Genomic DNA, 16704 nt, shown 5'->3' with positions numbered 1-16704 from the left:
ACGTGGTAGGGGGGAAAAAAAATATCAAACATACAGAAAAATTCCATAATAATGATAAAATGAAATATAATGTAGTCCAGTATACTATGACACTGTTGGCAACATGGAATATTAAGTTGTGATTATATCCACATGAAGAGGAAAGTAGATAGCCTAGAAAGTTAAGACTGCTCTTGTTTCTCAAAGCTTTCCTAAAGAGAAATGAAGAAACCAAAAACAGACTGCAAATGTAGCCACTATTCCAATAGATCACAGAACCAAGTTTGACATTGTGACTTACAAGGAGAGGTCCCCAGCTGTGGATCAACTTTCTGAAAGCATCTGTATGGTTATGAAGCCAGCCATTCAACCAGATGCCCCCCCCCCCCCAAAAAGGTACTTTTCATGATGCCCTACAGCTTTAAGAAAGAAGTATCTTAGAGGCTGATCGTGTAGCATAAGGGTACAGTATAGGCCTAATATAGAGGCGGCTGTGGGTTCAAATCTCAATATATGTTTTGAAACATTTTTTGTCATATTTTCAATCAGTTCATTGCTCTTATTTTTTCTTCCCACAAATCTTTTTCCACTTGAATCTTTGTGTGTGTAATTTTAATTATTTCCATGTATTAACATTGATTTAATTTCTTCCATTTCATAATCCTATTTTTCTGTCCTTGTTATTGCCTCCATTATTTCTATTCCTAATTTTGCTTGAATTTTGTTTTACTTATATTCTCTTCCTTCGTTGAAACCTTCAACTGATTTATTTTGCCCATTTAAAAAAAAAAAAAAAAGTCTTCTTTTAATGAAAACTACATTTTTGACACCACTGCACTGTCAACATAAATAGATTGTTTATTGTTTAGTTTTTTTGCTTTTTAACTGATAGATTAGCATTTTCAAATGTTTGAATATTATGATAGACAAATAAATATAATTAAATTAACATGCACACAGATTCCAAATGGAAAAAGAATTATGAATAGAAAAAGAGAGCAATTTAAAAAGTCAATACAGTGTTTAAAATGATGTGACCAAAAAATAAATAAATAAATTTAAACCAATTAATTGAATAAGAATAATGACTACGACTGGAATTAAAATTTAAAAATGAAATCTTTTAAAGTACTTGATGAGTTTTGAACCTATAACTTCAATATGAGGCTTGTACTATAATAAGTATGATACACAACCAAACTGTATCATATTGCTTTTTTAAAGCTGTAGAGCATCATGTGAAAATTCTGAAATTTTTTTCATTGATTAGTCACAAACGAGGGCCCACCAAGTGGAATGACTGGGACCTTAACCTACAATACTGAATAGATGGTTTCAAAATGTCGATCCCACTGCTGGGGGGCTCTCCTAGCTAGTTGGTAAGGAAATGAAAAGACAACACTCAATTTTCACATAGGTGTTGACAGGAAATGAAGCTCTGTCATGTTGTTAACTTCATTCTTTCTCTACTGTTAAACAATGTAGCTCACCTTTGGCTTATTTCAAAACAAACCACCAATCCACAATGTAGCTGTATAATTATTAATAAGCAGTTTCTTTGGCAAAGTGTACTTGTAAATTTAACTTTTTGTTCACAACTTCTTTTTTCCCAGTGCTAACTTTTTTGTTCTTTTGTACTCTATGCGGCTTTCAACATTATTTATATTCCCAAGGAACAGTCTATCAGTCAGTCTGTCTATCTGTTGTTTGATAAATGAATAAATACATCACCTTATACAGAAGATATATTTAATATACTCCTCAGTACAAAAATTCATATTCAACATTTTATAAACTCTTGTAAAGAGTAGATTATTTAGAAATAGCACTGTACTTAAGAGTCAAAACATCACAGAATTTGACCTTATTACAGCTTCCAAGCAATTACAAACTACGGTACAGATACTTCTAACATTTTCCTTAATCATGAGATCTTATTGATGGACAAGTTGTTAAAAGTGACCCAGACATTCTTTTCTTGACTGGTAGATTATTGATGCATTTCCCCAGAGCACAGATGATAATTTTTTTAATGAAATTCTCCTCAGTTTTCCACCAATCTATTGGTACAAAAATAAGAATAAGGAAAAGCAGTTATCATGAAAATCTCAATCTCAATCTCAATCTCAATCTCTCTCTCTCTCTCTCTCTCTCTCTCTCTCTCTCTCTCTCTCTCTCTCTCATATATATTCATAGCCATAGAAATAAAAGAAACAAGTTGAATACATAGGCAACAAAGCATACGCTGTTGACATCAATTAGTAATGCATTCATGACAAAGAATGTCTGAACACTTGCTGCAAACAAAATTATGATATGAGGCTAACATATAAAAATGTATATCAGACTGTGTCAGGGGAGCCACTCTGATAAGTATAGAACTGCAATGTATACAGCAAACACTTTTTAAGATGCTTGTGTGATTAGAAATAACAATGATACAAAGTTAAGTCACAGTAATAGTACTTTTTCACAACAAACCACTTTCCTAATATTACAGATATTTTTACACAGTCTGTCCATCAGTCTAAAAGTGCCCTTTACATAGAAAGCACCATAATTAGAAATGTACAGTTACATTTTATATACAACATAAAAATACACAAAAAATTAGTACATAAAACAAGGGTTGACAAGAAATATTTTCATATACAACTTTGACTTGTTTTCCCTGTCACTGTAACACAACTGTCATGAACAGCATCATTTATTCGAAATATTTTCTGAAACCCTCAATAAATAAAAAATGTTTTAGTGTTCCAACACTCCACATATTGGAGATGAATATCTTCCTGTAGCAGTATTTTATGAATATACATGACAATATCACAAGTTTTTAATGTTTCATGAAGCTGAATTCTTATGAAACACAATCAGAAACTGACATTGAATATTACCTCAATTTTTTGGCCATGTTCATTTTAGAAAAGGTGTCAGCCAACAACAGAAAAACATTAAAAAAGGAGACACACAATTAGTTATTTGTGTGTGAGAAAATCACTGAAGATGTACGGGGAAAGTAAGTATACCAAGTTGCAATACTTTACTCCTATTGTCTGACATTAAAATAGGTGAAAGCTAAATTTCGTGATAATCTAAAACAATTTTGAGCTCGCTGTTTATATACTTTAATGGTTCATCTTCCAGAAGATAATTTTTGTTCTGGTAATAAAAGACAAATTAGTTAACCAATTTTGAAAAGTAATTGCACATACATTTCCTGTATGAAAAATTCACTTTTTCTTTACAAACTGCTAATGATCCCACAATTCACAGTTACATTCATTATACTAATGAAATCTGTTTGTAAACTAGTCACTAAAAGAAAATAACTTCCACAAAGCAGACAAAAAATAGAGAAACAACCATTCAGACCTGGACACAGATAAATTTTTCACTAATCATACATGTTCATGACACACTCAGATGATGAACGAACATAAGATGTGAAAATGAAGGTCCTTCTCATGCAAATCCAAGCCAATACAATAAATGAATGAGAGGTGGTTTATTGAGTGAACTGCAAGTACCAAAATACACAAAAAAATGTTAAAAGTATTATTATAATTTAGATACAGTTTATAGTTGTTTTAGGCCACCTTACACACACACACACACACACACACACACACACACACACACACACACACACAGAGAGAGAGAGAGAGAGAGAGAGAGAGAGAGAGAGAGAGAGAGCACAAGGGGGTCTAAAAAATCTAATACAGCTGCTAACCTTATAATTAAGGATGACAACTGTAATAAATGCTGCTTGCTCCACTGAAAAACATACCTGATGCCCTCACAAATCCATGGCAAATTATTTGTCCTCTTTTAAACGGCAAATGTTCCATACACGAAACTAATCTGGCAAATGCTGTTCTAAAAGACAAACCTCTTCATTAGCACCATGATACCTTCAAGTACAATTCTTTAAAATACTGACATGATAAAACCATAGAAAACATTATAAAAATAATCATGTCTTTGGTACAGTAGCTTGAAGGCTTTAAAAACTACGTTCGTGTTCAAAAGATATTAAAATCCCCATCTGCATTTATTATTCAATAAATTACCTGGAATGACTAAATATATTATACAAGGAGCATAATTATTTTACATTTAAACGAAATGTTATTCTTGCAGGGGATATGAAGTAAATCCAGTCATTATATTTTCAACTTTTAAATGAATTCTATTGAAACTATTGGATTCAGTGAACATCAAAAGCAGATGGACAGTAGAATAAACAGAGGAGATAGCAGCTGCAAAGACAGCAGCAGTGGCAAGACACTGTAGTTAATTAAGTTGAAGCCTATGAAACACAGCTGCAAATAAAATTATTACATACTACACGCTTCACACACACACACACACACACACACACACACACACACACACACACACACACACAAATCAAGTGTACCACCAAACAGAAATATAAGTGAGGAACTCACATCAGTGCATTGTATAAAATTCAAGTAATAGATTAAGAATACTTGTGATAAAGTATTCTCACAACATATCTCACAAAATCATAATGAAATACAATTCTTTTTAATTCTATTTTCAATATTCCCAATAAATTATCCTCTGATTTTGCACCTGTAGTCACAAACCAAAATGTACAGCCACGAAAAGAATGAACAGTATCTGCTAAAGTCTATGAAATAGTTTGCATAAACTACTATATATCATTCCACATTTCCTATTCATTAAAACTAAAAGTAGCATATAGGTGATAAAGAAGAAGACTGAATTGAATCATAGAGATAAGAATAGTTCTAGCATTAAATATCTGTAAATTCTTAAGACGCAGTGACAGGGAGAAACAGTGTACATAAGATGCATTCTGCAATCAGATAAAGGTAGAAATGTAATGACACAACATCTAGAACAAATATGTAAAAGATATTTAAGAAAAATAAATGTCTATGCAGAATGTCTGGTCACACAATAATTTTACAACAATCTGCACCAATTATCACACAATCATTCCCTATTTCTCATGTTAAGATAACAATAAAATTAAAGACTTATTTTCTGGATCCATTCATATGTGCATCTACTGCTTCCATTTATAAAACACAGCAATGTCTTAAGGCAATCTGTCCAAAAAGGGATGCAGAAGAGATTACTACTGAAAAATATTATATAACATAGCTACAATCTCTTCATTCTGAAAAATGGACAAAAGCACTCAAAACTAAATAATTAAAACTATTATTTCAGTCTCAATGTAGGTACAGATAAATAATCACAATACCTAAGACATAAGCAGAAAAATATTTTCTCGCTTTAGTACGTAATTCAACTCTTTAATATAGTATCAGCACACATTCTTGTAGCTGAACCTGCAGGCTCACAACAAAATTCATACACAGTACAAACATACACAATCATTATTATATTACATAAAATTTGCAGTGGAATGCTTCAATTTTGATACAGATGTAAGTATATGTAAAGGTTCTTAAAAAAATAGTGAAACCTTAGAACTTGCTTTGTGCTTAATCCTAAAATGTATCCCAATAGCTGCTGAGTATTACTTACTGGATTTTCAATTCCATACAATGATCAGTTATTTCAGAACTCTAGAATACCAAAGATACACAGTATAAAAACATATACACAATTAACAAACAATGATTCAATCCTCATTAGCACAAGCAAACAATTAGTGGTACACAGCACAAATGCCACAAGCATTCAACATCTTAACAGTCATAAGCTACTTAAGGAAGACTTCCATTTCATCACTTCCAAATCCAGTCCGCATATCTCGCACCTTGCTTCTCCACATCCCTCTAAATGTAATACAGCAGAAACCAGCAATCTGCACATTAACAAGTACTGAAAATCTCTTCCAGAACTCTCTACTGTACATCCCAATTACAACCATGGTGAGAATAGTACTGACAATTCAGACCAGAAAAAATATCTCAAGCTAGTAATATCTGAGAATGCTGGGTTATCTCCAGCAATGCCATTCAGAACTCCCAAACAGGTACAATCTGTCTGGGAACAGTCATAGATGCAATTTATATAAATATTATTTAAATGATATTCCAGTCTTGCAGTACAAAATACTGTTTCTCATTCACAACACAACACAGCACAGAAGCCCAGACATGGAAATACAGACAAATTGAATCCCATTCAACCACCTGAGTTCGACAGCTTTGTACAAAACCCGTGTCATTCTAATTAAGTCTTCTCTGTTACACCGGGCAATCACAATCAAATCAGTCAATTATCAGCGAGTAGGCACCAGCCTGAATGCTAAGTGGTTGTGCTAACTCATATAGATCGGCCAAACATAAAGTGTGCTCGAATCGCGGACAGCATCCAGTGTGTCCCTGGTGTGGTAAAGAACTTCCTCAGCAGCAGCGCCCAGTGCACTGTGCCGCAAACCTGAGCCACCTGTTTCTTCCGGCAAAAGGCTATCTGGAGGAGCAGCATCCTGCACGGATATTTCAGCAACTGTGCTCAGTGACTGCTGTGTGGCTGTTTGATGTTCCACAGAAACTGTGTGGCTCAAGCCACTAACTACTTCTGCTTCTTCAACCTAGGAGATAAAGCAAAAATACTAAATTTTATAAACTAAAAGCCAAGTGAATAAACTGTGCTATTAAAGAAACTGTACAAACTGCAACTTGCTATGACAAGACTGAATAAAACACAGATGGGAGAGGAAAATACAAAAACAAGTAAGACTATCAAACAGAAATAACTGACACAAACTGTCTAAAAGAAGAAAACGAACACAATGTACCTGAGATAATGTCTTCCTGTTACTTATGGTAGGAGAACTGCACTAAGATGAGGTGAATTTATTAAAAAGAGAAGTAATACAAAAGGTGAGGATTGCAACTCAAATTTGGTTGCACAGATTGCTGTAATCAACCAGTCCTTAAAAGAGTTACTCTTTCAAAGTGATGATAAACTTTATCCATTAAATTACACACTTTTAGGTGGAACTGGCATTTGCAGCCCAATTTAAAGGTAAAGTAAGTTACCATAACTGACAAGAGTGAGGTAAACTTGGATTTATTGAGCTATTGGTTTTAAGTCTATGTGTACTTACTAATTGTCAAAATTTTTATTTAGCGTTAATTGATGTTTTGAATTTGCATTTGAGAAAGAAACATGAAGTAGTGGCCATTTCAGTCCACAGAAAAATGGAAAATCAGCAACCTAAGTACAGCCCATTTGAGTTAGTGGGACTTATTCACTGTCTCACTGCCATCTGTGCAGACTGAGCAAGATTCACTTATAGCTGGGCAATGAGTAACAAGCTACAAAGAGTGAAACATACAACCATACATAATCTTTAATCAACAGCAGATCATCTTTTTACTATTTTTGTTTTTATTTATGTTAGGTATATAGAGATAAACATTCAAAATATAATCTTAAGAAGAAGATGTAAACGTAGATCTAGGAACAGCTAATATAGGTTACTTAATGTTTTATTAGTTGAATACAGTGTTGGTCAAGTGCTCATGAGTCAAAGAATGTAAATCAGCTATGTTGACAGGGTAAATGGAAGCTAATAAACATTTAGTTAAAATGAATATTTTCACCTTCTAAATTCATATCTTGCAAAAGTGCCCATGCAAAACATTTAATTGCTACATGAATAAATTATAATTTGATTTATTAGCGCTATATGAAAATTTCTCATTCTAGCATAAAATCAATATTTTTTTTTTCTCATACTGGTATTATGTGGCCAAATTATGTGGCAGTCTTAGGTGGTGGTGTTTTGGTGGATGGTTACTGGTTTTGCAGGAGCACAAAACACAAATGTAGTCTGTCAGTATCCTTTCTCATGTGTTTACACTCCAGCTGACTGCCACTATAATTATAATGTCAACACTCTACACCTCATTGTTGTTGTTGTTGTTGTTGTTGTTGTGATTGTCACTGTAGCCTTGATGCAACTCTCCATGCTAATCTATCCTGTGTAAGCCTCTTCATTACCGCGTAACAACTGCAACCTATATTATTTCGAAACTGCTTCCCGTAGTCAAGCCATGGTCTCTGTTTGCAATTGTAACCTCCCCCACACTTCCTTCTAAAACCAAACTGACTATTCCTTGATGCTTCCGTATCTATCCTATCAGCAGCCACCTCCTCCTATTCAAGCTGTGTCACAAATTTGTTTTCTCCTCAGTTTGATTCAGTGTGTCCTCATTAATTATATTATCTGTCCATCTAACCTTCAGCATTCTCCTGTAGCACCTTATTTCAAAGGCTTCTACTCTCTTCCTGTCTGAACTGTTTACGATTCACATTTCATTTTCGTACAAGGCTGCAATCCAGACAAATATCCTGAGGAAAAAAATCCTAACATTTGAATTTATATTCTATGTTAAAAAACAATTCCATTATTGTTGTTTTAATTTTATTGCTCGTTATCTTACAATGTCTTTTCAAGTCACTGCCCATTCCATTCAAATGCTCTTCTAAGTCCTTTGTCATCTCTGACAGAACTACAATGTCATCAGCAAATCTCAAAGGTTTTAACCTTTTCTCCCTGCACTTTATTTCACTTTTCTCCTTGGTTTCCTAAATGCAAATGTACAGATAGACTAACACTGGAGACAGGCTACAAACTTGTCTTACTCCCTTCTCAACTCCCACTGCACTTTCAAGTCCTTGAACATTTGTACCTGCAGCTTGGTTTATGCACGAGCTGTAAGTAATCTTTACCTTTACCTTTATCCCTGCTATCTCCAAAATTTCAAAGACAGTAGTCCATTCAACACTGTCTAAAGTGTTCTCTAAATGTAAAAAAATGTCATAAATGTATGTATGGCTTCATTTATCTATTCTACAAAAAGTCTTAGGCCAATATTGCCTCACATGTTCCTATGTTCCTCCAGAATCCAAACTGGTCTTCTCTCAGGTTCACCTTGTGCCATTCTTATGAAAATTATTCATGTCAGTATTTTACATCCAATACTTATTAAAATAGTAGTTTGGTAACATTCATGTCTGTTCACACCTACCTTATTTTGGAATTGGAATTATGACATTCTTGTTTAAGTGTAAGAGTATTTCACTTTTATCATACATCTTGGATACTACATTAAATAGTTTTTTGGCTGGCTCTTCCAAGGACCTCAATAATTCTGGTAGGATGTTGTCTACTTGAGAGGGGACTCGTTTCAACTTAGGCCTCTCAGTACTCTGTCTAATTATTCTGGCAGTATCCTCTCCCCCCAACATCATTTTAATTTACTTCCGCTTCCATTTATATAATATTGCCTTAAAAGTTGATTCCTCTTGTATAACCCTTCTAAATATTCCTTAGCTCTCATCTGCCATCTGAACTTTTATGTTGATATTTCATGTACTGACATGTTCCATGACCCTGGAGATTTGATCTTCAATTTGGTCCTATGGAACTTGACGTGTAAATAAACAAACTCTCATTATTCATAAAGCTGCTTCTCTTTTCTCCAAATGTCTCTTCAATTTTCCAATTAACATACTCCATCTTTCCCCTTGTCATGCATTCTTTTACAGCCTTGTATTTGTCTTGTAGCCATACTTATTTAGCCATTTTGCACTTTCTGCCAATCTCATTTTTTAGACATATGTATTCCCCGTGATCTGATTCATTCACTGAATTTTTATATTTTCTCTTTTTGTCATTTATGCTTTTAAATTGTGTAATAGTTTATGTTACATGTGTGAAAATAAACCCTTTCCACTAGTTTCGAACTGTAACTACTTCTTACTGAAGGAACTAAAAACAACAGGTTTCAGGCCCAATATACCCAGTTTCTCACAAACAGTGGTTTATTTAAAGCAAAGAAAATTAATTACGTGTGTTCCTGCAAGACACGAATATGAAATTCCAACATTATGACTTCCTCAGTGCTAATTTGTTGTCACTAATGAAGAAACTAAATGGAAGAGAAAATTACACTACAAAGCAGTTCGCTATAAAAACTCACTTGGAATATGAACAACTGTAGGCGTGCATAACGAGCAAAACCACAGACGAGATTTAAGTCTATACAGCAAGGGCTAAAATAACCATGTTAATTGTACCTTCCATTTACATGCATCTGCAGAATCAACTGCAAATAGAGCATGGGAGAAATTAAAAGAAATCTACGAGGACTCAGGACTGGAATAAAAGAAAAAGGGTTGTTGAGAATGCTCTTAACAATTATATTGCGGAACTGTTCGTCTGTGGAAGAATAAGTGTTGAAAATTATTTCAGTGTCAAACAAACAAATGACTTTATCTTCGAAGTGAATGATGATTGGATAGGACATATTTTATTAGAAAGAATGACTACTGATAACAAACAAACAGTGAAACATCCAGGATGGATCAATGACAATATTATGAAAATGATAGACTGCTACTCATCACATAGCAGAATTGTTGAGTCACGGATAGGCACAACAAAAAAGACTACCAAACAAGCAAGTTTACGTTGCCACACAGTCTCTGGTTGCCAAGGCCAGACGGTGAGCAGCTATGCATGATGGAAGAAACAATCCCGATGGTGGGGTCAGTGGAAAAGAAGAAGAAGTAAAAAGACTATGGAGGCGTTGGTGGAATAGAGGGCTGTGTAGTGCTGGATCAGAAACAGGGAAGATGATAGGTGGGCGAAGAACAATTACTAACAAGGTTGAGGGCAGGAGGGTTATGAGAATATAGGATATATTCAAGGGAGAGTACCACCTGTGCAGCTCAGAGAAGCTGGTGTTGGTAGGAAAGATCCAGATGGCACAGGCTGTGAAGTAGCCACTGAAACAAAGAACACCACGTTGAGCAACATGCTCAGCAACTTGGTCATCCAGCTGTTTGTTAGACACAGTTTGCTGGTGGCCGTTCGTGCAGACAGACAGCTTGTTGGTTCTTATGCCCACATAGAATGCACACTGCTTGCAGCTTAGCTAGTAGATCACATGTCTGGTTTCACAAGTAGCCCTGCAGGATCTAGGGGAGATGTCTTGCATCTATGTCTATTACAGGGATGTGAGCCATCCACAGGGTTGGGGACAGTGGTTGTGTAGGGATGGACAAGGATATTGTGTAGGTTCAGTGGGTGGCAGAATACCACTGTGGGAGAGGTGGGAAGAATAGTGGGTAGGACATTCCTCATTTCAGGGCATGATGAGCAGCAGCCAAAATTCTGGTGGAGAATGTGATTCAGTTGCTTCAGTCCTGGGTGGTACTTAATCATGAAGAGAATGCTCCTCTGTGGCCAGACAGTAGAAGCTTGGGAGGTCACAAGCATCACCTATCCCATCAAAGGCAGGGCTATCTGTGAAACCAGTCATGTGATCTACAAGCTAAGCTGCAACCACTGTGCTACATTCTATGTGGCCTCGAAAACCAACAAGCTGCCCGTCCACATGAATGGCCACCAACAAACTGTGGCCAACAAACAACTGGATTACCCCACTGCTGAGCATGTCGCCCAACACAACATTCTTCATTTCAACGATTTGATTCACAGTCTCTGTCATCTGGATCCTTCTCAACAACACCAGCTTTTCTAGATTGCGCAGGTGGAAACTTGGCTCTAAACATTGTGGGACTTAACATCTGAGGTCATCAGTCCCCTAGATGGGAACTCTCCCTGGAATATATCCTATGTTCCAGTAATCCCATTGGCCTCAATCTTTGTTAGTCATTGTTCTTTACCTATCCAGCTCCTTCCATGTTCTATTCCAGCACTACACAACCCTCTATTCCACCAACACACCCTCAGTCTTTTTACTTCTCTCCCTTTCTGCTGCCTGCCCCCCTCCTCCCCCACCACCTCCACCCTCCATCTAACCTTCCGACTGCACCTACTGCCTTATCCTTTTTCCAGCTCATCCCTGTATGCTCCCACAAGTAGCACTTTATTGTCCCCCATCCATATCCTGCTATCCCTCCCCCTCCCCACCCCAGCCTCCTCCTTACCCCCACCATCCAGATTGCTCCTCCCATTATGTGCTGCTACTCACAGTCTGGCCCAGCAGCCAGACACAGTGGTCGCATGTTTGAGTAGCGTTTGCATGAGTGAGTGAGTGAGTGAGTGAGTGAGTGTGTGTGTGTGTGTGTGTGTGTGTGTGTGTGTGTGTTTGTTTGTTGACTAATTCTGGTGAAGGTCTTTTTGGCCGAAAGCTAACTTGTTCGACAGTCTGCAGCTTAGCATCTCCACTATTTGGTGAGTAGCAATCTATCATTTTCATAATATTGTAATGATTACAAACCAAGGTCAACAGATTCAGATGACTCCAATATGCTGATAATTACTGAATTACAAAATCATGCATGCAACAACTAAAGTTTTAATGACAAAGCTATAGAGCAAATACACAAGCCAACTGCAATAACCAACATTACATTCATGGTCCTGGATGTTACAACTGCAACAAGTATGAACAGCAGCAAAGAAAAGACAACCAGAACACTTGATGCTAAAGCAAGAGTTACAGGGCATTCTTAATTATGCCAGCATGAGGTAAAGTCACAACATTTGCTGCTAAAGCAAGAGTTACAGGGCATTCTTAATTATGCTAGCATCAGGTAAAGTCACAAACAAAGACTGATATGTATACTCAAGGGCATGACCACATACAAGGGGGTGCACAAAAAGAACAAGAATTATTTTTTAAAAGCTACTTATTTTCAAATTGTTTACAGAACAACCTGATCCTCTTCAAAATAAAACAACCTGAGCCCCTTCAAAACAAAACAACCCATTCTCCTTCAAAACAAAACAACCTGATCCCCTTCACACAAAACAACCTGATCCCCTTCAAAACACCCTTCATTACAACTTGTCCCACTAGCGCTTCCACTGTTCAACACACTTTTTGTAGCCATTTTTAGAAATGGCTGACAGCTCCTCCCTCTTTTTTTTCTTGACCTTTTCAATGTTGTCAAATCGGTGTCCTTTCATGCCGTTTTCATGCTTGGAAATAAGAAAAAGTCGCACGGAGCCAGGTCAGACAAGTAAGGTGTGCGGGGCAGCGAAATCATGCCACTTTTAGCCAAAAACTGTGTAACAGAGACGGTTGTGTGTGCAGATGCGTTGTCGTTGTGCAAAACCAGTCTCACTGTTGTGCAATCACTGACAGTTGATCAATTGTCTGTCGCCGGTCTGTGAGCACAAGCTCTCAATTTTTTCAATATTTTCGTCGATCTGGGCAGTTGACGAATGTCCAGAATGAGGTTCATTATCATTCTACATGTTGCTATTTTTAAATCAAGCAAACCACTCATACACTTGAGTTTTTCCCATGGTGTCATCTTGGTAAGCCGTTTTCAACATTAAAACAGTTTCAGCAGCATTTTTACTGAGTAGAAAACTAAATTTCATGCTGTATGTTGTTCACTTATACCTGCCATCATAAAAAAACTAAACAAGAACAAAATAGTGCTTGAGAAAAGAATCACTGCAGATGAACAGAACAAGCCAGGTCACACAGACAGCACTGAACTGGCAACGAGTTGCGCTGCACATGCCTAGTGGCAGAGGTACTACACAAGCTCCGCCCACAGCATTGTTATTCCGAGTCTTTTTGGGTATGTCAGAGCACATACATGAGTTTAATTTCACAAAACCAGTGCTCAGATAGCAGGTGGTCTCGGTTAACAGTGAGAACTTATCCTCTGAAGGCATATGTTGCACACACATTGAAGCATTAGCAGACAGACGGAAGACAAATATTAGTGTAAAAGATGTGCTCTACGTACCTCAACTGAGTATAAATTTACTTTCCATAAGCAAAACAGTGAAACACTAACCCTCAGTCATTTTTTTCATAAAGACTGTCATATTCATGATGCAGAGAAGAAATGATAGTTACAACTACGTTAATGAACATAATGTACAACTCGATAAAGCAAAAGTCATAGTGACAAACCAAAGTCTGCTTCCTCAGCTAACGACCCAAATCTATAGCACAGAAGACTGGACCACCTATAATCAGATGACATGGCAGAATAACAAAATGGTTTGGCCAGTGGCATCAGACAAAGGAGCAACTGATACTTCATGTATTACATGTCCAGAAGATAGACAAACTGCATTTCCCATATTCCAATTACAAAGCTAAAAGGATTTTGGGATTAATAAATACAGATTTGGGCACGCCTGTGCCAACCATATCAATCAGGGGAACTAAATATTTCCCAGCTCTGATCCATGATTTTTAGAAAGATTCTTTTGTACATTGTCAGCAATAAATACCATATACCTGAGATTATTCATGATTTTAAAAGATTTGTGGGGAATCAGACAGCTGAAAGAATTTGTATCGCATGAACTGATAATGAAAAGGAATATGTAAATGACACTAATTAATTTCTTAATGTACAAAGGACTTAAACATAAAACCACAGTTTCCCGTACACCAGAACAAAATGGCGTAGAACAAACACAAAACAGAACAATAATTAACGGGCAAGATGTTTGTGGTTTGATGTGAAATTATTTACAAAATTTTGGGGGAAGCAGTCTCCACCATGGTTTCCGACATCTGAGATTATTGAGTAGGAAGGCATATATCCACGTTCCAAGAGCCAACAGGAAAAAATTGGAGTTACTCCCTTATTTTGTTGGATTGATAATTCAAGTAATTGCCTTTATGGGTATCCCCCTGTTCAATCAATCCCGTGTCCACCTCCAATGTCTGTACCCACTTCAGAGAATTACTTCATCTATGTTTAAACAAATTAACATGACAGGCAGCACAGATGAAATGTATTTTTTTATAATTTTTTTATCCTACACCTTTTGTTCACAAAAACAGCTCTGCACAGCACTGCTTTGGATTGTACAGTAGTGATACAGACATTTTGGCTCATTACTACACAGCCAGACATATGCTAATGAGGGAAGACTACATATTTACAGATGAAGAATTAAAACAGTCAAAGATACAAATGAGAAACATAACAGAGGAATAGTATTGTTTACATTTGGTGATGCATGACCCCTGATCGTATTTTGAGGCAGTTTTGCACAAAGTTTAGATTCAGTCAAGAAGATAAAAATGATGATAGTCACAAGCTTCACGTAAAAATCAACCTTACCAGGTAAATTAAGACGGGTGAGTTCTTCTGAGATTAATGTGTTAAGACAGGAGAGGAGGGGGCATACAGGAGGGGGGGGGGGGGGGGGGGGGGGCATGCACATTTAAAAAAAAAAAAAAAAAAAGAATAAAGGAAGATTGGGTTCAATGTACTGTCGACACTGAGGTTATTAGAGACAGAGCACTAGCTCAGAGGGTATCAAGTATGGGGGAACGAAATCGCATTTTGACAATGTCCGGACAACACCTATCTCCAGAGTCCGGCACCACTGAAGTCACTGTCGCTGCTGCAATCTACATTACAGCATACAGGTAAACTGTCCGCATGTATCAAAACCCTGGTTCAATTGTTACTCTGATTTCTCCCTGACTCAATAAAATTCCATCTGTATTTTTCATCACAGCTTGTTCACATAAAATTAATTAAGAAATACACAGATTTTAACTGGGTCCCTGTGTTCACAAATTCTTTTCCTCAATCAGACCAAACGGATTGTGTGTTGCTATCCCCTCACATCTTGCAGTTCTGGAATCGACAAAGTCACTTTATTACTTTTCAGCCCTGCAAGGACTGAATTGATGCCTTTGATCCAGAGGAAAGACTGATTAGATGCAGCTCTCCATGCTAGCCGTCTTTAACCTGCCTACCATATCCCGTTTCTAAATTTTTCTTCAATTCTTTTTATTGCTCACTCAATGTACAAATTGATAAACATTGTGGATAGGCTACAACCTTGTCTTACCCCATTCTCAACTACTGACATGTTCCATGACCTTGGAGATTTGCTTCTCAATTTGGTCCTATGGAACTTGACGAGTAAATAAATAAAAAAAATAGAATGTAGGTAATATTTGCATTAAAGTGACATGTTACTCATGCTGCGGAATCATGAGCTGACATTTATGTGGCAACCACCTGACATCCATTTATATCAATGAGCCACACAGGCAGTCAGTCAGTCAAAGTATTTGATGAGCCACAAGCTATTAATTAATCTCAGGCAGAGAAAGACAGGAGCCTCACAGTGAGGTGGCTCGATACTGCAACTACAGTCTGCTTTCATAGAGACTGAATGTTGTGCATTGAATATCATCAACTGCCACTGGACTAGTGCTGCCATCTAGCAATGATAAACCCTGATGCGTCATTCAACTATGTAACTCCAAACATCTATTTGTACTAGACCTAATGAATCATGTAATAAATATTTCATAAAATTTTAATAAGATGACATTTGCATAAACTATATAAAATTACTACCTCATACCATATTAAATTCTTAAAGTTTTGTTTAATTTTACCGACTGCTACAAAGTTATTCGACCTTGTTTCCTATCAAATTAAGTAATGCAATCACTGGGCAAAAATATCTGGATGTGTCATCACATTATAAGGAAAGTTCCAACGTATTTGACAGATAATAAGCCGCAATATAAAAGTAATACACAGAAATGACCCCGCTAAACAATTCACATAAGAGAACATTTTACTTGCGGAAAAAAGACATTCTCCCTGCAGTCATGAAGGCATTGGGTATTTCATGGATAACTGGGCCAACACCCTGCCACAAGTACATCATTTCAGGACAGCTATGCAAATGTGGAATGCAGCTCATCAGTACTACGATAGCTGACAGCAGCCAATTTAAAATTTCTGTTA

At 36.6% G+C, this 16704-nt stretch overlaps 1 protein-coding gene across 1 annotated transcript in view; it reads right to left on the bottom strand.

The window, feature by feature from the left end:
• Positions 1-1711: 1711 nt before the first annotated feature.
• LOC126412861 (zinc finger protein 354B-like) overlaps positions 1712-16704 on the bottom strand; it is a 147880-nt gene continuing 132887 nt past the window's right edge. The window contains exon 9 of the mRNA XM_050082727.1: positions 1712-6544. Within this exon, the coding sequence (XP_049938684.1) occupies positions 6272-6544 (273 nt within the window). The 3' untranslated portion in view covers positions 1712-6271. The remainder of the gene's footprint in view (positions 6545-16704) is intronic.

This window comes from Schistocerca serialis, chromosome 7 (genome assembly GCF_023864345.2).
Source record: "Schistocerca serialis cubense isolate TAMUIC-IGC-003099 chromosome 7, iqSchSeri2.2, whole genome shotgun sequence".
Taxonomy (NCBI): domain Eukaryota; kingdom Metazoa; phylum Arthropoda; class Insecta; order Orthoptera; family Acrididae; genus Schistocerca; species Schistocerca serialis.
The sequence above is the reverse complement of the archived record's forward strand: the minus strand, read 5'-3'. Positions and strand labels throughout refer to the sequence as shown.